The sequence below is a fragment of the Canis lupus genome, chromosome 27, assembly GCF_011100685.1.
Source record: "Canis lupus familiaris isolate Mischka breed German Shepherd chromosome 27, alternate assembly UU_Cfam_GSD_1.0, whole genome shotgun sequence".
NCBI classification, from domain to species: Eukaryota; Metazoa; Chordata; class Mammalia; order Carnivora; family Canidae; genus Canis; species Canis lupus.
The window spans coordinates 44,361,737-44,382,862 of NC_049248.1; the positions used below are offsets into that span (position 1 = coordinate 44,361,737).

Here is a 21,126-nt window from a genome sequence, read left to right on the forward strand (position 1 = left end):
GCCTCATAGCCTCCCAAACCTAAATCAAGATTCACCTCGGCCTGACACAGTTGTAGAGAACCTACTTCGTGCCCGTTGCGGAGCTGGGGACTGAGGAACTCATGTTCCTTCTCCGGCCTCTGTTTGGCTCTCTGTAGGATTCTAGATCAGCGTTCTCCAGTCTGGGTCCCCGTTGGGCGTGCCCCGCTGCTCCATTTGCTGCCCAAACGTTTGCTTGGCTCCCCCAGGACAGAGCATGTTCTGCTTTCCCCTAACGGTCTCAGCATTCAGGGCAGGAGTCTGTAACCCTTTTGGTGCTCAGGATCCCTTTGGCAGAGTAGCAAGACCCACGAGCCCCTTCTCAGAGCAATGTTTTTAAATGCAAAGTCCTAGTTTTGAGCCCTTGTTTACATTCTTCTCCGCTGGGTGGCATGGATCTGTGTTCAAATCCCACCTGTGGCCACTAACCAGCTGAACTCATTCAACCCATCCTCTCATCTACAAAGGGACACCTGCCTCTTACGTCCTCACAGTGCCTGGCACAGGCAGTGGGCATTCATTCTTAGCCTGCCCAGACTTTGCCACTGCCGCTTAGGATGAAAAATTAGACAAATCTGCAGCCCTTCCCCGTCTTCTAAATCCCTAATAAAACTGCTATTCCAAATCCGGGGAATAGCAGTTATCAGGGCCTGGGTAATTCCCATAGGCCTGAGCTGACCCTGACCACCTGGTAGCTGGCCACGGCAGAAATGACCAGCTCTTCCCCACCGCAAAGAGAAAAGGCAGAGCCCATGGGGTGCAAAGAGGGAGGTCAGTGGATCCAGTTCTTAGGGATGGGGCTGCTGGGAGGACTGGACTGGCTGGGAGCTCTCTCCCCTCCCCACTTCCACCCTCAACCCCTCTCCCGGCTCTCCTCTTACCTCTACGTCTGGTCTGTACCCCACCCTCAGCATCCCTCCCTCCCCCTTTGCTCAGCTCCACTCGCCCCTACCCAGGTGCCCTCTAAATAGATGGAGGGCAGGTGGAGGAGCTGTGACAGCAAGGCCAGGAAGCCCCAGGCTCTATCGAAGGTCCGTGGAAGAAAGCCCAATGGATAGTCCATCCACCTGTAGTAAGTGAGCATCTTAGAGCCAGGACCACCTCCTACAAGGAATGCAGTGGAACCTTCAGTCCCTCTTTCAGTGAGTATTTACTGAGGGGCCAGCTTTGTGCCAGCCCCGTGCTGAGTGTTTTATACACACGACACCACCCTGCCTTCCTAAAAGTTCTCCAGGGTCATGCAGTCGCACATGGCGGAGTCAGGACTTGAACTCACATCAGTCTGCTCCCAAAGGCCCTGCACCCCCAGCCTCTCACTGTGTCATCCTGCCTGGGATGAGATCGGTTGTCTAATTTCTACAGCAGCCAATCCAGAATTGGGCACCTGAACAAACCTGGCTGAACTGACCATTCGAGTCAAGGGGGCCCTGAAGGCACTGGTATCCCAGGGTCTGCTGACTCCCACCTTGACCCCAGGCGGGGGCGTGGCTAGGAAGGAAGGTGGGGTTACTGCAGGTATCTGGGGCTGCAGCTATGGGAGCAGAGGAGATCTGGCAAAGAGCTGAGAAAGAGGTATTGCTCTGCTCAGTTTAGAGCTGCAGACGCTGAGGCCCAGAGAGGTCACGTAACTTGTCTGAGCTCACGCAGCTAGGAGGTGATGGCAGTGGGAAGCCAGGCGTCTCTGTCTACACCACCCCCTTGGGAAGCCGAGGTCTGATTCTCAGCTGTCCTGCCCCGAGAGGAGATGGGAAGGCCACCAGGATCGCAGCCTGAGGGAGGGCCCGGAGCTCAGACCCTGGCCAGCCCCCCCACCCGGGTCTCTGCACCTCCCACTCACCACCCCCTTCTCTTGCGGTGATGAGAACTCTCATGGGCTAGGAGGAAGGCTTGCATCTGCAAAGCTCAAGCCCCAAGGTGGCTTCTGATGCATCCATTGGGTCTTGTAGTCTGTGGCCGCGACACTCCAATGCTAGGAGAAAATGATGCGATGTGTTGTACCTAGAATGGTGTCCACTCGTGCCCGGAGCCTAAAACAGAAAGCAGGTGGGTGTGGAAGGGATTTGAGGGTGGGGGGGATAATAAATAATCTATAATCAGTCTAATTTTGTGCCTGTGGGTACTTCCCCATTGAGGCACTCCTCATAAAGCTAATGCTAAACCGAGGCACATACCATCCTGAGATTAAAAAAATAAAACAAGAGAAAGGCCGTTAGTGCTTTTCAGAAAGAAGGGACTCTCATCCAGAGCTGCCTTTATGTGCTGGACACGGAGGGCTTTTCTCAGAACAGTTCGACACGTTCCTCACAACAACCCTGAGAAGGAGGTGTTGCTCTGCTCAGAGCTGCAGACGCGGAGGCCCAGAGAGGTCACGGAACTCGTCTGAGCTCACGCAGCTAGGAGGTGATGGCAGTGCGAAGCCAGGCGTCTCTAACTGCAAAGCCTGTGACCTTAACTCTACACCACAGTGCTTCACATCTGCCCCACACAATACCTGCAGGGGGAAAAAATAAATAAAGCATATGGCCACGTCTACTAACCCATAGCTATGACCCACCAGAGCAGCAACGGGGTCTCGACCGGCCCGGGGCACGTTCTGCAGAGCTGCCTCTGCTCCTTCTGTCCTTGCCTTCGTCACATGATTGGTTGCTCACTTTATGTGGCCCTGTCCTTGCAAGTATCCAACAAGGTAGGATGTTGTCCCGAGGGCCCGATTCCGTGTCCTTCAATTAAGCAAATCCAAATTAACTTAATTACAAATCCTACAATAAACCCAAAGCAAACAGGAAGAAAGGTCTAGACTAGAGCCATATTCTGTGGCCTTATTAATAGCCAGAATTGCCAGAAGTTCACAAGCCCCTCAAACTGCAGCCTGAGAAACTGAATGAAGGTAGACACGCCCGCACTCTGCACAGGGATCTAACCCTTGAAGTGAGAGAGACAGCGAGGAGAGTCTTTCCCTGGAAAAGGGAGAAATGCCTCCTGCCCGCCTGGCTGGGGTCAGGAGACTGGACAAGGAGACCCTCGCAGACTGCAATGGCTACAAGCTGGTCCCCATCCCACCCCTACAGCCTCCCCTCCTGCCCTCTGTGACCCTTCCTCCTCTGGCAGCTGTTCCTGATCTTATCAAAGAGGATGAGCAGCTGACAGGGGTGTGGAGCTGGGTGGGAAGGTGTGTTTGCCTTGAGCTTTCTGGGCGAGGGAGGCGAGCCCTCGCATTCAGCCTGGGATTACAGGGATCCCGGGGCCTTTCACTCAGCCCCAAAGCCGGTGTGTGCTGTGAGAAGCGCCCCCGCCCTCCCTGGTCCTCAGTCGCTGTCACTGGGCCTCCTGGGCCTGAGTCACTCTTTGGGGAGCCAGAGCCAAGCTGGTGATCAGAGACTCTGCAGAAAAGGGCCCGTCAGCATTTCAGGAAGGGGCAGGGGGTCGGCAGTGGGGGGGACAGTGAGAACTGGGACTCCTACCTTCAGGGGGCGCAGGGGGGAGGGCTCTGGGCGTGAGCAAGTGGGGGTACCCAACACATTTTGACAGCAAAACCAAACACAAGCATATCCCCATTTGCAAAACAGACGAAGGGAGAAATGCTCCGATCGGTGCAGAGCGGGAGGGTATGAGCTTCCCACACGCTGCCTCCACCCCTGCGCGGCCCTTGGGGGCCTCAGACTCCAGGAGCTCGGCGTGGGGAACCCCTGGGTCCGGGCCACTCCCAGCCTTCAACGAGTATTTCTAAGTAACATGTTGTTAGTGGACCTTCCTGACAAGTGAGATGACCTTTGACTTCTATTGCATGATCATCTAAATGTCTCGATTTGGTTTTTTAGCTCTAAATGTAATTTCAGTGGCACCGTTGGCTTGCTTTACTCTACCAGGAGCAAGCTCCTTCCAGCTCTCAGCCGATACGTGAAGTTTGGCCTAGACGGCGTCCCGGGTCCCTTACTGCTCTCGTACCCCCTGCTTCTCGGCGTCTTGTTCTGGAAAAGCAGCATAAGCCAGTTGTTAAGAAGTTGGACTCTGGAATCCGAGTACTGAGCTTCCAGGCCCGGCTCGGCCGCTGCTTGCTGACCTCAGGCAAGTTCCTTAGCCACTCGGACCTACTTCTCTCCAGGCCGCGGAGGGCGAATCAGCGAGAGGGCGAGAACCCAATCACAGTGGCTATTATTCCTAGAAGGCGTCGACGTCAGGAGGGGGCGACACTCCACCCCTAAGAAGAGAAGCACCGCTCTGCAGGTGTGATCGGCTCCCAAGCTGGACACCACTCAGGTGGGTGAGGTGGAGCTGGTTTTGCTAAGCGCTAGGAGTTTGTGTTCCTAAGCTGTGGTTTAGGGTTTGGCTCAAAATCCCTGTGCTGGCCTTCCCGTAACCCCCGAGGAAGTTTTCACGGGGCATGTCTGGGCTCTTCCAAGGAGGACCGGGTGACCGGGTGCAGAGCAGGAGGTGTCGAGAGAAGAGTCCATTCCAACAGGAGTTTAAGGTTGCCCGGGAAGGGGGTGGGTACCAGGACAGGCTCCACTCAGGCACACTGATTTGGTAGCAGGGTTTTGGGGTGTGGAGGGCACAGAGCAGCTGGGTGTGGGCACAGAGCGGGGTCCAGGCTCAGAGCAGGGAGCTGTGGAGATGAAGAAGAAAAGGGGTGACTCAGAGAGACACGATAGGAGAAGGACAATTGAGATTTGGTGAGAAAGGGGAGCGGGGGGACAGAGATGACTCACGGAGAAAGGGTGTAGGGCTTGGAGTTAGCAGCCCTCCACACCATAAACGGCTGCTGGTGTAGGACGTGACCCCTGCGAGTCTTGATTGCCTCACCTGTAAAATGGGCTATCACATGTCCCCCTACTGAATTCTGGGTCTGCTTGAAGGTCACAGGCAAAGTAGGATAATTGTGAGGCGCCTGAGTGACTCAGTCCGGTAGGTACCTGCCTTCAGTTTGGGGGGTGACCCCAGGGTCCTGGGATCAAGCCTCTCCTCTGGCTCCCTGCTCAGCAGGGAGCCTGTTTCTCCCTCTCCCTCTGCCATTCCTCCTGCTTATGCGCTCTCTCTCTCTCTCTCTCAAATAAATAAATAAAATCTTTTTTTTTTAAAGTAGTGTATTTGTGAACCATTAAGTCCAATTATAATAGTTTTTTTGTGATCCCCAGGTGGCTCGGCAGTTCAGAGCCTGCCTTTGGCCCAGGGCATGATCCTGGGGTCCCGGGATCGAGTCTCACATCGGGCTCCCTGCATGGAGCCTGCTTCTCCCTCTGCCTGTGTCTCTGCCTCTCTCTCTTTCTGTGTCTCTCATGAACAAATAATAAAATAAAATATTTTTTAAATAAATAAAAATAAAATAAAATAGTTTTTTTCCAGTTTTATTAAGATATAATTGACGCACAACACATAGAAGTCTAAGGTGTACAGCATAATGACTTGGCATATGTATATACTGCAAAGTGATTATCAAAATAGGATTAATTAACATCTATCACCTACATAGTTACCAAAAATATTTTTCCCTCTGATGAAAACTCTCAGGATTGAGCCTCTTAGCACCTTCCATACAGCACTGTTAACTACAGTCATTATGGTGTGCATTACACACCCAGAGTATATTGATCTTATAACTGGAATTTTGTACCTTTTCATCACCTTCATTCAATTCCTCCTCCCCACAGCCCTCACTCCTAGTAACCACACATGGGATCTCTTTATGAGGTTTCTTTTTTTTTTTTTTTTTTTTTTGGATTCCACAAGTAAGCGAGAGCATACAGTATTTATCTTTCTCTGCCTGATTTATTTCACTTAGCGTGATGCCCCCAAGGTCTATCCATGTTGTCTCAAATGTCGGGATTGCCTTCTTTCCTACGGCTGAAGAGTATTTTGTCGCCTTATAGACCATGTGTTCTTTACCCACTCATCCACAACGGACACTTAGGTTGTTTCTGCGTGTCACTGGCCATTGTAAGCGAGAGTGCCACGAACGTGGGAGCACAGAGATCTCTTCAACATAGTGATTTTGTTTCCTTCAGATATATTCCCAGAAGTGGGATTACTAGATCATATGATAGTTCTGTTTTTTTTTTAACTTTTTGAGGCCCCTGCATGCCGTTGTCCATATTGGCTCCACCAATTTGCATTCCCATCAACACAGCACGGGGTCCCCTTACTCTCCACATCCACGGCAGCATTTGTTCTCTCTTGACTTTTCGTTGAGGGCCATCCAAACAGGCATGATGTGGTATCTCATTGTGGTTTTGACTCGCATTTCCCTAATGATGAGGGACATTGAACACCTTTGCACGCACCTGTTGGCTATTTGAATATCTTTTTTGGGAAAATATCTGTTCAGATCCTCTTCCCATTTTTCATGGAATTATTTGGATTTTTTTGCTTTTGAGTTGTATAAGTTATGTATATATTTTGGATACGAACCCCTTAACAGATATATGATTTGCAAATATTTTTTTACCAATCCGTGGGTGGCCTTTTCATGTTGTTGATTATATCTTTCACTGTGCAGAAGTTTTCTAGTTTGATATAGTCCCACTTATTTTTTATGTTGTTGCTTATACAGTAAGTGTCATATTCAAAAACAAACAAAACAAAAATCATTGCCAAGACCCCTGTCAAGGAGCTTTTTCTCTATGTTTTCTTCTAGAAGCTTCTAGAAGCTGTATGGTTTTAGGTTTCACATTTAAGTCTTTAGTCCACTAAAGAGTTAATTTTAAGTTAAGTGGTATAAGTTAGTTTTATTCTTTTACTTGTGAATAACCAATTTTCCCAACGCCACTGTTGAAGAGATTGTCTTTTCTCCACTGCGTATTCTTTTTTTTTTTTAATTTTTTTTTTTTTTTTTTTTTTTATGATAGTCACAGAGAGAGAGCGAGAGAGGCAGAGACACAGACAGAGGGAGAAGCAGGCTCCATGCACTGGGAGCCTGATGTGGGATTCGATCCTGGGTCTCCAGGATCGCGCCCTGGGCCAAAGGCAGGCGCCAAACCGCTGCGCCACCCAGGGATCCCTCCACTGCGTATTCTTGGTTCCTTTCAAATATTAGGGGACCATGTATGCATGAATGGATTTATTTCTGGACTCTCGGTTATGTTCTATTGGTCTCTGTATGTGTTTTTATGCTGGTCCTATCCCTTTTTGATTAGTATAGCTTTATAGTACAGTTTGAAATCAGGAAGTGTGATGCCTCCAGCTTTGTTCTCAAAGGATTGGGATCCCTGGGTGGTGCAGCCGTTTAGCGCCTGCCTTTGGCCCAGGGAGCAATCCTGGAGACCCGGGATCGAATCCCACGTCGGGCTCCCGGTGCATGGAGCCTGCTTCTCCCTCTGCCTGTGTCTCTGCCTCTCTCTCTCTCTCTCTCTGTGTGTGTGTGTGTGTGACTATCATAAATAAATTTAAAAAAATTAAAATAAAATAAAATTATTGTTCTCAAAGGATTGCCTATTTGGAGTCTCTTGTGGTTCCATAATACTTTACTATGTTCTTTCTACTTTTGTAAAAAAAAAAAAAAAAGCCAATATTGGCCTGTAGTTTCCTTTTCTACAGGAAGGATGACTGATTCAATCTCCTTACTAGAAATTGATCTGCTCAGATTTTCTATTTCTTTCTGATTCAGTCTTAGTAGGTTGTATGTTTCTAGGAGTATAGTCATTTCTCGTAGGATGTTGTCATATAGATGTTCAAATCAGCTTGTTGTCATTAGATGTTCAAAGGAGTCTCTTATGATCCTTTGCATTTCTATGTTATCAGTGATTGCACCTCCTTTTTCATTTAAAATTTTGTTAATTTGGGGCTTTTCTTTTCCATGGTGAGTCTAGCTAAGAGTTGTCAATTTTGTTTCTCTCTACAAAGAAGCAACTCTTCGTTTAATCTTTTCTATTGTTTTCCTATTCTTTATTTCATTTATTTCCGCTCTAATCTTTATCATTTCCTTCTTTCTGCTAAATTTGAGCTTAGTTTGTTGTTGTTTTTCTGGTTCCTTGAGGGGTCAAGTTAGGTGGTTTATTTGAGGTCTTTCTATTTTCTTGATATATGTGTTTATAGCTATAAAATTCCCTCTGAGAACTGCTTTTATAGCATCCCATAAGTTTTAGCACGTTATTTTTCCATTTCTATTTGTCTCAAGATTCTTATTTCCTTTTTAATTTCTTTTTTGATCCATTTGTGGTTGAGGAAAGTGCTGTTTAATTTCCATGTGTTCATGAATTTCCCAGTTTCCTCCTGTTACTGACTTCTAGTTTCATACTATTGAGACCAGAGAAGATACTTGATATAGTTTCAATCTTCTTGGATTTGCTAAGACTTTTTCTATGGCCTGACATATAACCTATCCTAGAAAACATCCCATGTGTGCTTGAGAAAAATATATATTTTGCTATTGTTGGGAAAATGTAGATTCTTGTTGACAACTAGATGTGAGGACTAAGAGAGAAGCCATCAGACTCCTTGGTGAGGTGGGAAACCAGGAGCTAGAGGGAAGGGAAGCAAAGGGAGCTGGTTTCTATCAAGACCTTCATTAGCCAGGGACTTTACACATGTCCTCATCACATTTTGCTTTACGAAGGGGCTCCGAGAGGTTAAGTGACTTGCCCAAGGTCACACAGTAAGCAGCAGAACTGGGATCTAAACCCAAGTCTGCTCAGTTCTGAAGCCCAAGATCTCTCCACTGAACAATCATGCTGCCTGCCCCACAGAATTAGCAGAGGACTCGGTAGCATCAAGGGATGGACTGGTAATAGGCAGCTGCTCACTGGCTGGGTCCTGCCTTGAACAACTTCTATATCCCCTCAAGCCTTCTCCTGTGAACTCCGTAAGGGAGAGTAAGAACCAAGGCCTACAGGGGTGATAGTATCAGCCACTGTGCTTCTGGCGTGGTGAGTAGCATGGAGCATCGTGAGCCTGTGGTTGACAATTTCAGTCCCCCAGGCAGGACAGACAGGAGGCACAGACAGCTAGCTGCAGTTGCCATTTATTGAGATACATCACAGGCACAGACAGGGGAGGCAGGCGGGTAGATTCAGAGAGGGGTCGGGTCTAGTGAGAGACCAGAGAGGTTGAAAGGCCTTCAGGGACCACTCCCAACTTCCCTCCTTCCTCCCCCAGCCTGCCCTGAGTGCAGAGCAGAGGAGCAGAGGAATCAAGGGAAATCCAGTCTCCTCCCAGTGGTCAAAAGGTCACCCCCAAGTCACTCAAATACATTGCTCAAGGAGGTGGCCTTAACCCCCCTCCCATCACGTTGCAGAAGCAAGGAGAAAATGTGGGTACATTTGAGCCTTCCCCAAATGCAGATCACCTGCAGGGTCTGACATGCAAATACACTGGACCTGTGGTCTTAGGGCTGTTCCCTCTCTTATGGGGGTGGGTGGGGAGGGCAGCAGGGGTGGGATGAGTACAACAAGGAGAAAATTGCAGGGGCCCCAGGTTGCAAGGCTGGGCAGCTAATACCTCCGACTTGACGTCTTGACCGTGGTGGTCTTCCGCAGGATGGAGGTGCCCCCAGAGACGGGCCCTCCCTTGACGGTGCCATAGCCCACACTGGTGCCGAATCCGCCCTTGCCAGCACCCCCACCCCCGCCAAGGGACATGCCACCCCCGAAGCCCGCCGCGCCGCCTCCGCACACAGTAGTGGAGTTGCCGGTCACCGCTGCAAGGCAAAGGGTCTGGGTGAGGCAGGGCTGGAAGAGGGAGGGGGACTTGCAGAAACCAGGGAGGGACGGGAACACAAGGAGGCAGGGAGCCATGGGAAACTGATGGAGAAAGTGGGGCAGGAAGCTCGTTCTTTGGGAACCCCCAAACTTGTCTCCAGGGGCTCAGGTGGAGGGAACATGTGCTCCTGGCCGAGGACAGACTGAGTGGACTGAGCAGAGGATCAGGGCTGGGCCTGGGGCAGGGCAAGGAGGCAAAGTACTCACAAATGCTGACTGCACTGGGGCATTCTCCAGACATCCTGCAGAAACAGAAAGACCAGGAGAAGGGTCAGGGGTTCCCAGAGCCCAGGTGAAAAAACCCTCTCCCTCCTTCCCCCGTCCCATTCTCTGCCTTCATGGTGGATCAACTCCGTGGGCCAACACTCAAGCCAGGCCAGCAAGACAAGACCAAGAGACATGTGCACGCGGCTGCCCTGGGCCTCACGGCCCTTCCAGCAGGCGCTACAGAGAAAGCAGAGCCATAGGAGGCCAAATGGCCCCATTCTGCCCTGTCGTCCCCTCCGCCTCCTGCGCGTCGTGACAGCAAACACAGCTCATGCCAAAACAAAGCCTCCTGTTTCTGGTTAAAGTGACTTTTTTTACATCTCATGCCTTCCCGAGGACAGAAATGATTTATTTTTCCAAAGCGTCAAAGGTTGGTGGAAGCAGCCTCAGTCCTGCAGGGCTGCCGACCGCCGCAAGGCTACTGATAGTTGCGCCGACTGAGGACACACACAGCAGAGGCAGTGAGCACAAGTGGAAAGTCTCCGGGGTGGGGGGGGGAAGAGGCAGGAGCCCAGCTCCCGGGCTGCCCCCTTATCTCCCTACCCCCAGCTCGGAGCTCTCTTCCCAGGGCAGGAGGGGCCCCCACCTGCTCTCCTCGCTCTCCAGCAGCTTGCGGTAGGTGGCGATCTCCACGTCCAGGGCCAGCTTGACGTTCATGAGAGCCTGGTAGTCGCGCAGCAGCCGGGCCAGGTCCTCCTTGGCCTGGTGCAGGGCCATGTCCAGGTCCCCAAGCTTCTTCTGAGCGTCCTTCAGGGCCATATCCCCACGCTGCTCCGCTTCTGCGATGGCAGTCTGCAGTTGCTGGCACTGCCCAAGGGATGAGAGGTGTTGGGAACACCCTCCAGGGTCATCACATCCATCTCTCTGCCCCGACCCAGACATCGCCACTCCCCGCCCCCTCCCGACCCCAGCCAACTGAGCAAGAAGGGAAGCAGAAATAGTCCTCTCAGAGAAGAGCTACCCCTACACGGCGGAGCCAGCGCTGCGGGGAAGTCCTTACTGAAGTCTACTGTTACTCCCTCCCGCTACAACTCAGCGCAGTGCCTCACAGGAGATAAAATAAGTAATAGAAGCTCATCATTAACCAGACGCTTCACTCTGATCTGGGGGAAAGCCCAGGCTTTTTAGCCATATCCTAGATGGAATCAGCACCTATGACGTGGCCACTCGAACCGTCAGCCTCCTGCTCTGACCTCCTGAAGATGGGACCAATCTCTTTGGAGATCATCCCACCTGCTCCCCCTGTGATACACTATGTGACCTTGGACAAGCCCTATCCTTCTCCAGGCCTCAGTTTTCTACCCTGTGAAAGGGGTGTGTTGGTCTTAAAGTCCAGCTTCTGAGTGTGTCCCATCCACCAGGAAAGGAGCAGTTCTCACCCCTCAGTATGACAGTGAGAAAGTCCCCACCTCTGCCAACCCAGGTCTGACCCCCAGGCTCCCAATCAAAGGCTCACCTGCTTCTTAACTGCATCCACCTCGCCCTGCAGCCTCTGGACAGTGCGGGTGAGCTCAGCAATCTCATTCTTAGTGTCCCGCAGGTTGTCCCCATGCTTCCCAGCTGTCACCTGCAGCTCTTCATACTGGAGACCAAACAAGCGGCAGTGAGTGGCAGTTCTAGGCCCTCCTGGGTAACTATCAGCCCCAGGCCCACCTCTCAGCTAGAGGCCCCCCGTGTGGGCTGGGTGCGTCTGGCCCAGACCTCTCACCACGGGGGATGTGCTGTGTCCGTCCCACCCACACACCTGACCCGCGGTTCTTCTCACCTTGGTCTGGTACCAAGCCTCAGCCTCAGCCCTGCTCCTCTGGGCAATCAGCTCATACTGGGCCTTGACCTCAGCAATGATGCTGTCCAGGTCCAGGCTGCGATTGTTGTCCATGGACAGGACCACATTGGTGTCAGACACGTGGGTCTGCACTTGACTCAGCTCCTGCAGAAAAAGAGAAAGCTGCCACCAGAGCCCCTGCTCCAGGCCCCCAGGAGACGGCTGAGGGGTGAAGGACGGGCCCCAGGTGGCATCAGGAGGCCTGTGCTCTGGTCCAGGCTCCAGCCTAGAAGGAAAGGCCTCATTGTCTCCAGCTGTGAAATGGGGCTCTCACTTTTATAAATATCTTTTCTTTTTGTGGATTTACAGGTTTCCAAGGGATTAAAGAAGGAGAAGGAATGTGTACGTGTTGCACTCAAACCCGGTGCTAGGCTTACAGCCAGTACGTCCACCAGTCCCTGCATCCTCAGAACACTCTGGGAGGCAGGCCAGGCCATGACTGGCACACGGGGCACTTTTATCAAATTGGGAAAAGTCCCCCCTCTGATAGGAGGCAGACGGTGGGGCCTAGGGAGCTGAGCATGGGCGTGATTCAAACCTCACTCTCCACTCAGCCAGCGAACAACCTGCACCCCCCTTCACATTGGTCCTGACACAGATTAGTGAGGAAAGAAGCTCTGGAAAGAGAAGTGATGCATCCAAGGTCACCAGATCCAAGATCCTCCAGTCCAGTCCTAGGAGCCAGACTGGAACCAGTCAGTTGAGCAACAAATCCCAAGTGGTTTCCCCTAGAATATACTGACATATATAGACCATGGTGATGTTCTTGGAACCTCCCTGGGTTTCTAAGACCATCCGCTTTGACATATAAACAGGCCTTTAAAGGTGCCACGAACGGCAGGCTGGGTCTCTGTGTTCTGGCTCTGAGTTCAGCTCTATCGCTAGGTCATCTGCACGGGCTCCCAGCTGAGCTCTGCCTCCAACTCTCCCGTGGTCCTTCCTGCCCTGAGCTGCCGACCAACTGCCCAAACCCCAGCTCCAATCAAATCCCTCAGATCCCTCAGCCCCTCAGTGCTCCTCAGTGGCTCCCAAAGAAGAGAGTCTTCCTTCTAAAAGTCAACGCCTTGTGTGCTCTGGTCTTGCCTCCAGCTTCCCTGCAGCCAGTGGGATTCTAACAGATAGAGCCGGCATCGTAACAGCAGCTCTCCCTGGCTGAGCCCTTCCTCTGGGCAGACGCTGTGGGCAGGTGCCGTCCCTGACAGGCGCCAACTCGGTACTTGCACTTTCCAATGGCGCAAAGGGTAACCTGCTCCGAATCGCAGACTAATAAGCGGGGACCCCAGGCTCAAGCCTAGAGCGTCTGACACCAGAAACTGAGGTGACATAGACTTAAAAAAGAGACAGAAATCAAGAAAAAGAGAGCTACCAAAGCCGGACCTGCTCCCCATACTAACATAGATTTAGATTTACTAAGTTACATTGTCTTTTACAAGGTGGGATGCGTGGAGAGGAAGGAGCTAACATCCAATTGCTGAAATGTTCATGGTTTCATGAAAAGGCATGAGCTCTGGAGACAGGCAAAGTGAAGTTCAAGTCCCCAGCCCACCATTCACTAGCTGTTTCCCATCAAGGAGAACAGTCTCAGACTAGAAAGGGCAGGATGCTGGAGGAGAAATGGAAAGCCAAGACAGACACGGAGAGTATGAGAGGCCTTGGCCTTGTTGGGGATGTCAAGGGTCCAGGCCAAGGAACTCATCCTAGAAGGCCATGGGATTGCCGAGGGGATGAATACTCCCAGAGACCCATAAGAAATGTGGAGAAGAGGAAAGATTCCAGAACCCCAGATACAGCAAATGTCCTCATTGTCAAGGGGATGATATTTACACTTTCTCAGATTAGACTTGCCGTCGACCTCCTATGGGCCTCTAGAATCACAAAATGTAAGAGGGTTGGAACCAGTAAGACTTCCCTAAGGAAAGACCAAGCCAAATGGATTTCATTTCCCCCTATGGTTGTATTACTAAAATGCTCGGACCATCACAGACATCACATGACCAAGGCTTCCATGGCATTCTTGAACGCAAGAAAAGATGCGGACCAGATGATGATATGGTCAACTCGTGTTTAAAGTAGCTGAGCCACTTGAACCACAAATTATTGATTGTGGAGTGAGGTCAGCCTGGGGGAAAGGTACCATGGAAGACCTCGCTCCTGCACTAAGACTTAGGTCTTGGCCATACTGGCTTTAACGTGCTTACTGGTCACATACCCTGAAATGAACTCTCACGCTACTTGGAAAGTTTACCAGGTGTGCAGAGAACCCCAAGCTGGGGCATCATGAATATATCAAATATATCCCATTACCCAGTTGGGTCTCTCCAACACATAGATAGGAGACATCGAGTTTCAAAGTGCCCACAGTTACCTGGACGATGGGATGAAACCACAGTAACATTTCACGGGAAAATCAGGGCTCATTAACTCTTGCATTTGGTTTCCAAAATTCAACCACCCAAAAACAGAAAGTTGAAAATAAATGGATACGTGCATGGCTTGAAAACTTTTGTGTGAAAAACTCCGGGAGGGTTTTTTAAGGAGCAAATATTGTGAAATGGCTTCTAAAGATGACAAACTAGTGCAACATTAGGCAGCACGAATGCAAGTCTGTAGCCTCCCTCCTTCCCCTGCTGTTCTCCAAAGTCTGGGCTAAGAACACCATTTCCTCAACTTCCTTAGATGTCAGTTCCTGAAGCCTCTTGACCTCTAAAAGGTCGCCATGTGAAAGACATAAGCCACACGGAAGACAATTGCGTTCGTTGCCTGGAGGCAGAATCAGGGCCAATCAAGAGCAGAAGTCACGGGAAGATTGAAGTTAGTGGTCTAATGTGGTCAATAGTGGAAACGTCTGCTGTAAAAAATATGAGCTCCCGGCCCCCAGGAGGATCCAATCCGAGGCCCTGTGACTCCTATCAGTGATGTTAGAGAAGGGCTCCAGCATGGAGGGGAAGGTGGGCCGTGACGCCCCTACCAAGTCCCAATCCAGGATGCTGAGTCAGGGATCAACTCGGGTGTCCCTGACTATAAAATAGAGACAATAAAAAAAATTTTTTTAAACAAGCAAACAAATTAATTAATTAATTAATTAAAATAAAATAGAGACAATAAGTACCTATACTGTGGCTTTGTTGAGAGGATTATGTAAAACTTGGCCCAGTGTCTGGCCCACCCTTAGCACCTAATACATGGAAGCTGGTATTAATGAAAGGTCCGGGTTCTATCTTTTTTCAATTAAATTGCATTGGTGAAGGACCGCCTGGTGGTTAAGCATCTGCCTTCAGCTCAGGTCATGATCTCAGGGTCCTGGGATCTAGCCCCGCATGGGGCTCCTTGCTCAGTGGGGAGCCTGCTTCTCCCTCTGCATCCGCTCCCCCTGCTTTTGCTCTCAATCTCTCTCTCTCTCTCTCAAATAAATAAAATATTTTTAAAATAATTTCAAAAAAACAAACTGCATTGGTGAATTCAGATCAGACCTCCAGGGGGACTCCCCAGGGCTATAGGGAAATGTAATTGTCCCTGTCCATTGGCCATCTCACCATTTCATAGAGATGATTCAGGAAGTCGAGCTCCTCAGTCAAGGTGCTCGCTTTGCCCTGCAGATCCATTCGGCTCATATATGCAGCATCCACATCCTGGGGGAAAGAGAGACAGCAGGGCAGACGCCTCAGCCCCCGGGGCTGTCGCCTCCCTCTGAGTCAGCGCAGCACCCCAGTGAGCCCGAGAACCGCCCCCCCCCCCCACCCGCTCCCCTGCTCACCTTCTTGAGCAGCACAAACTCATTCTCCGCTGCAGTGCGCTTATTGATTTCATCCTCGTACCTGTTATACGGGAAGACGTAGGCCAGGCTCAGCCTTGTTCTGCCTTTTAAGACATTTAACCCACTTGGCTTTAAGCCCCATTGGGTCCCACACTATCTAAGAACACCTCTGAGAAGTAGGTTTGTAATGCAGGCGCCCAGTGAAGAGGCTTGGGGGGCAGTTGTTACATATTCCTGCCCACCCGCTTTGAGGAAACGGGCACAGATTTTGTACAATAATATGGCACAGAGCAGCTGTCTCTTTGGATCGGGGCCCTTTGGAGGCTTTATAGGAACAGGCAAAGATGTGTCAACAGTGGTTTATCTTTGCGTTCACTTTCAACAGGTAGGACGTCATTTACAACAGTTTACTTCTCTCCAACCACTTTTGCTGAGATTTTAAAGGTTAGAAATCACCAGGATCGAGTTATCGGAAAAGGTATGAAAGATTATACCCTAAAATTATAAATATACATATCAACTCATCATAATATATGACCTTTATTTGGATCTTGATTCAAACAATTTTTAAACTCATGACATTTATGGGACAATTGAAAATTCAGAATGAATGGATAGTCGATGATATTGAGGAATTACTGTTTTAAAAGTCTGAGATGTAAAAAAAAAAAAAGTCTGAGATGTGGTTATGGTGTAGTGTTTATATTTGATTAAGTCGAGCTATGCAGATAAGCCACATGAATATACCCAGTAAATATCTGAGAATGAAATCACACAATGGCTGGGATTTGCTTCAAGACATAAGGGAGGAGAAAAGTCAAATAGGCGTATAGATGAAACAAGACTGGCTATAAGTTAATAATTATTAAAGCTGAGTGATAAGAACATAAAGATCCCTTATACTATTATCCCTACCTTAGGGTTTTTCAAATTATGAACAGTGTGCAAATAAGTGGGACAATTCTCCAGGAGGCAGTGAGTCGAGGGCCTGGACACCCGAGGAAAGCAGCTCAGTCTGCGCACTTCCCCAGGTAGGCCCTAGGAGCCTGGGAATGGGGTGACTCTCTGGGGATATTTCCCACGCTGTCCCCTCCCTACCCCCACATGGCCCCAGCCTGTCCAGTCCTCCTCACTTGCTCTTGAAGTCCTCAAGGACATCCTGCACATTCCTCAGCTCTGAGTCCAGCCTCCCCCGATCGCTCTGGAGGTTGTCCAGCTGCCTCCGCAGGTTGCCCAAGTAGTTCTCAAAGAGAGGTTCCAGGTTGTTCCTGGTGACACCAGAGTTCTGGCCCTGCTCCTGCAGCAGGGCCCATTTGGTCTCCAGCACCTTATTCTGCTGCTCCAGGAAACGTACCTAAACCAGAGCAAGAAGGGTGGTGGGTTGGTGCCCTCCCTCTGCCCCAGGAGGGACCCAGGACTGGGCCCAAAATCACCACCAGCCCCCAACCAGGACATCACAGGGCCAGTGCAGGGTCAATGCATTGCTGAGGGGAGGTGTCCCTGCGGGAACAGTCTTTGCTGGAAAAGACGGTCCAATCCAATGACAAGGACTCTAAAGAGTTAATAAACCATAAAACCCCGGCTCAGTCATTTGCTCCTTGGTGACAGTCAAGTTACTTCTCTCTGGGTCTCCTTTTCCCACTTGTCCGGGGTAAACCAGACTAGATCAATATTTCTGAACCCTAATTCTACATCAAAGTCAAGTGCTAAAAATGCAGGTGCACATCTAGTATATGTGTGCAGAGGTACACGAACACGTACACGTGTACGTACACACACACAGGGAAGGAGAAAGCAAATGTGACAAAATGTAAAAATTGGTGAGTCTTTTTCTTTTTTTTTAATTGGTGAATGTAAAGCGAAATTAAGTCAGTCAGAGAAAGACCGATACCACAGGATTTCACGCAAATGTGGAATTGAAGAGACAGACACGCGGAGAGAAAAAGAAAGGGAGGAAGAGACAAACCAAGAAACCGGTTCGTAACTCTGGAGAACACACCGCTGGCTACTGGAGGGGAGGCGGGTGGGAGAAATAGGGGACGGGGATTGAGGAGGGCTCTTGCGACGAGCCCCGGCTGATGTATGGAACTGTTGAATCACCATGGTATACACCGGAACCTAAAATATATAAGACTGTATTGGAACTAAAATTAAATGAAATTAAAATAAATTACATTGAAATTTTAAATGTGGTGCATCTGGGTGAAAAAAATATATAGGAATATATTGTACTGTTCTGACAACTCTTCTGTAAATTTAACCTTTTTTAAAAAAAATTTAAATATAGATGCCCAGCCCTATCTGGAAAGACTTAAAAGGGGGCTCACGGTGTGGGCTTCATAGGTCCCCTGGGGGAGTCTCTGCCTGGGCACAGACACCGGACCGGGTCAGCCTCGCGGACCCCCACATGTTGCTGAGCGCCTGAGACGGGTTTCTGCTTGTCTGACCTCTGGGGCAATTCCACAGGGAACCAAAAGTCACTAGGGGAGAAGGTGAGGGGGTGGAGGGAACAGCTTGCTTCACCTTCTGCCATCTGGTTCCTGCAGATCCCACCCCCACAGCACCCCAGGCCCAAAGTCACGTGGCCTGGGAACCGTGAAACAGGTGCCCCTGCCACGAGCAGCGACCGGACCTCTTAATGCCAAGGACCCTGGGGCCCATGAACCTGGGTTCCAGGCCCACCTCTGCCTCCAAGTGCCTGTAGGATCCTGGGCAAATCTCTTGCCCTCTCTAGACCTCTGTTTTCTCTTCTTCAAAATGGACACAGTATCACCTATTCTGATTCCTCATGGGATGCTGTGGGTTCAGAAAGAGGATATTCTTTGGGAACCCCCAGACCACTGAACTAAGATACGGTTACCCACCAGGATTTTCCCCATCACAGTCCCCTTACCTGGGGATTTGGGGCAGAGGTAGACAATGCAGCAAAATGGACCTGGAAGTGCCAGAGAGCAGCACAAGAGCCACCCAGTCAGCCCGGAGCCCAGGGAAGGAGCCAGCATGCTCCCCGTCCGGGATGCACCAGACTATACCCCCAGGAGACCACCCTCGCCACTGTCCATCCCAAACTGAGCTTCCCGACCAGAATAGCAGGGAGGGATAAGAGAAGCAAAACGGTAACTTCTCCTGGGCCAACACCCTCAGTCGTGTCCTGATCACATCTTTGTCCTCAGGCCTCCTTCAAAACGGAGAGCACAGGGAGGAGATGGGGCTCCTGGGATAACCCGGTAGATGTTTGAGCCGGTTTCCCCAGCTGTGACATGACAAGCGGCACCAAGGACCATCCTGTTAAGAGGAAGGGTGAGGAGGGTCCACTCCTTAATTGTGTGGCAGGCTGCCGTGTGACCATGCTAGCGACGGCCAAGGGGGAGGCATAACACAGTCGAGGCAGGCTTGGCATCAGGCCTCATGAGCAGAACCGAGGATTCACCGGAGCAAGGACAGTAAGATCCAGAAGACTGTCGCCAGGCCAGGGAGCTCCAACAGTCACCTGGTCAAGCCCTGCCACAGTGGACACGGGCTGCAACAGCCTCCGCCCGGCCCCCAACCTCTTAGGGGCCTTGCTTCCACTCCAAGGGCCCCTCCCCGCCTCCTTCCACCCCGGCTCACCTTGTCGATGAAGGAGGCAAACTTGTTGTTGAGGGTCTTGATCTGCTCCCGCTCCTGGGTGCGCACCCTCTGGATCTCGGGGTCTATCTCCACGTTGAGGGGGGTCAGCAGGCTCTGGTTGACGGTGACCTCCTGGATGCCTCCAGGAGGACAGGCGGGCCCGAACACCTGCCTGCCGGCCCCCAGGCCTGCAAAGGCCCCACTGCCAAAGCTGAAGCCTCCCAGGGCCCGCCCTGAGGAGGCCCCTCCAGCCACACTGACCGAGATGCTCTTGCTGCCTCCCAGGTTATAGAGGCTTCGGCTGCCAAAGCCACCCTTGCCAGGGCCACAGCGGGTCCCCCCACCACTGCCACTGCTCCGGGACACTGTCACAGAGCTGAAGCTGCTGCGGGCCCGGGACCCGCCTCCCGCACTCGCAGAGTTGGAGCTAAAGCCCCCTCTGGTAGAGTACGTCTGCCGAGACACGGAGGACCTCATGGCCGTCGGGGGGCCGGGGTGCAGGTGCAGAGAGCGGAGACGGGGTGCGGTGAGCTGCTGCGCCTCCGATGGGCTTTTTATCTTTTCCCAGTTGGGCTGGCTCCTGAGCTCCACAGACACTCCTGCCCCATTGCCCCAGGAGGAGAGGGAGGGGCCCCGTGGGCCAGGGGAGTCCCCTCTCCCCCAGCGGGAGGGAGGGGCTGCTCCCAGGTATCACCTGTGCTCCTGGAGCTGGGGCTGAGCCGAGACTGTGTGGGGCAGGATGCCACCTTCTCCCCCCTGGGGCTCTCCTGACTTGGAACGGGATGATACGGGCTCCCACGGCCACCCCCCACCCGGTGGCTGGCTTGGTCTCCTCCCACCCAGCCCCGATGGCCGCCATCAATGGGGCTCTGTTCTGTGGGATTTGGCCCAGGCACCTGTCGCAAGCCAAGGCCCCGGGGGCCCAGGGTTGTACAGGTGGTAAGGGAGGGAGGGTTGGGCAACGGGCTGGGGAGAGGGTGCCCAAGCCTGCTCCAGTCCCACCCTCCTGGCCCACGGCCTCATCACCTCCTGGCAGGTCCAGGGTGAGGGGCACGAGGCAGTCTGTCCTCCTGTCACACATTTGGCAGATGCTCTGCTGGGTGGAGACCCCGTGGACACAAGGACAGCAAGCGGCTGTCTGCCCAACGTGGGGCCGGGGCACTGGAGAAGATGGAAGGGCCCGGGCGCCTCAGCAGCGCCCTGAGGCCGGGGGGACGAGTGGAGTAAAGCACTCGGGGGGCTGAAGAGAAACAGAGGGCTCTGACCACCTCCCAAGACTCCCAGCCCCCTGCACCGCAGCAGAGCACCCCAGAAGGCCCCTGCCACCTTGCAGGGGGCTGGAGGTGGGTCAAGGACACCTCCCTTTCTGATTGGACATAAGTACAGATCTCGGAAGTATGTGCTCAACAAAGGCCCCAAGAGGCCCATGGGGCACCCCAACGTTCTCATCTTCCCAGCCCCCAAGGAGCCTGGGGCTTGACCCAGAGGGGCCGGGGGCTCCTTCACACAGTCCTCTCCGTGTCGCCCAACCTCGGGCTCCTGGGACCAAACACAGCCCCAAAGTCAGAATGCCCGTGAGGGATGGGGTGAGGGCCTCTCCCAGAACTAGTCCCTAATCCCCAAGAGGGGATCTTCCTCCCTGCTGGGAGCAGGGTCCGAGGCACTGGGGCCAGCCAGACTGAGAGGAGAATCTCCGTGGGCTGCTCTCAACCTCTCTGGGCCTCCTTCGCCTCTGCCTTTTCGAAACGGGAAGTCCTTGCAGAAAGCCTTGGCCTGCCCTCCCAGGACTGAGCCAGGACTGAGCCGTCACTTCCCACTGACTTTTGTCTCCTGTCCCTGCGGCTGTGATCACTTTCTCAGCCGCCCTTATCTCGCCCCGCAGGTGCGTGGGAAGGAGAGGGAGACAGTCGGGAGTGGGGCTTCTGGGGAAGGGAGTGATGTCAGCCCTCTGAGTCAGGGCGGGGGTG

The 21,126-nt window shown here is 51.9% G+C and overlaps 1 protein-coding gene across 1 annotated transcript; it reads right to left on the reverse strand.

The window, feature by feature from the left end:
* Positions 1–8,952: 8,952 nt before the first annotated feature.
* Positions 8,953–19,636, reverse strand: KRT79 (keratin 79). The gene is made up of 9 exons (NM_001346042.1): positions 19,160–19,636; positions 16,684–16,904; positions 15,551–15,611; positions 15,330–15,425; positions 11,737–11,901; positions 11,428–11,553; positions 10,558–10,778; positions 9,912–9,946; positions 8,953–9,643 (listed from the first exon to the last, which is right to left on the reverse strand). The coding sequence occupies exons 1-9, from the start codon at positions 19,634–19,636 to the stop codon at positions 9,438–9,440; spliced, it is 1,608 nt and encodes a 535-aa protein (NP_001332971.1). The 3' UTR covers positions 8,953–9,437.
* Between the last annotated feature and the right edge of the window lie 1,490 nt (positions 19,637–21,126).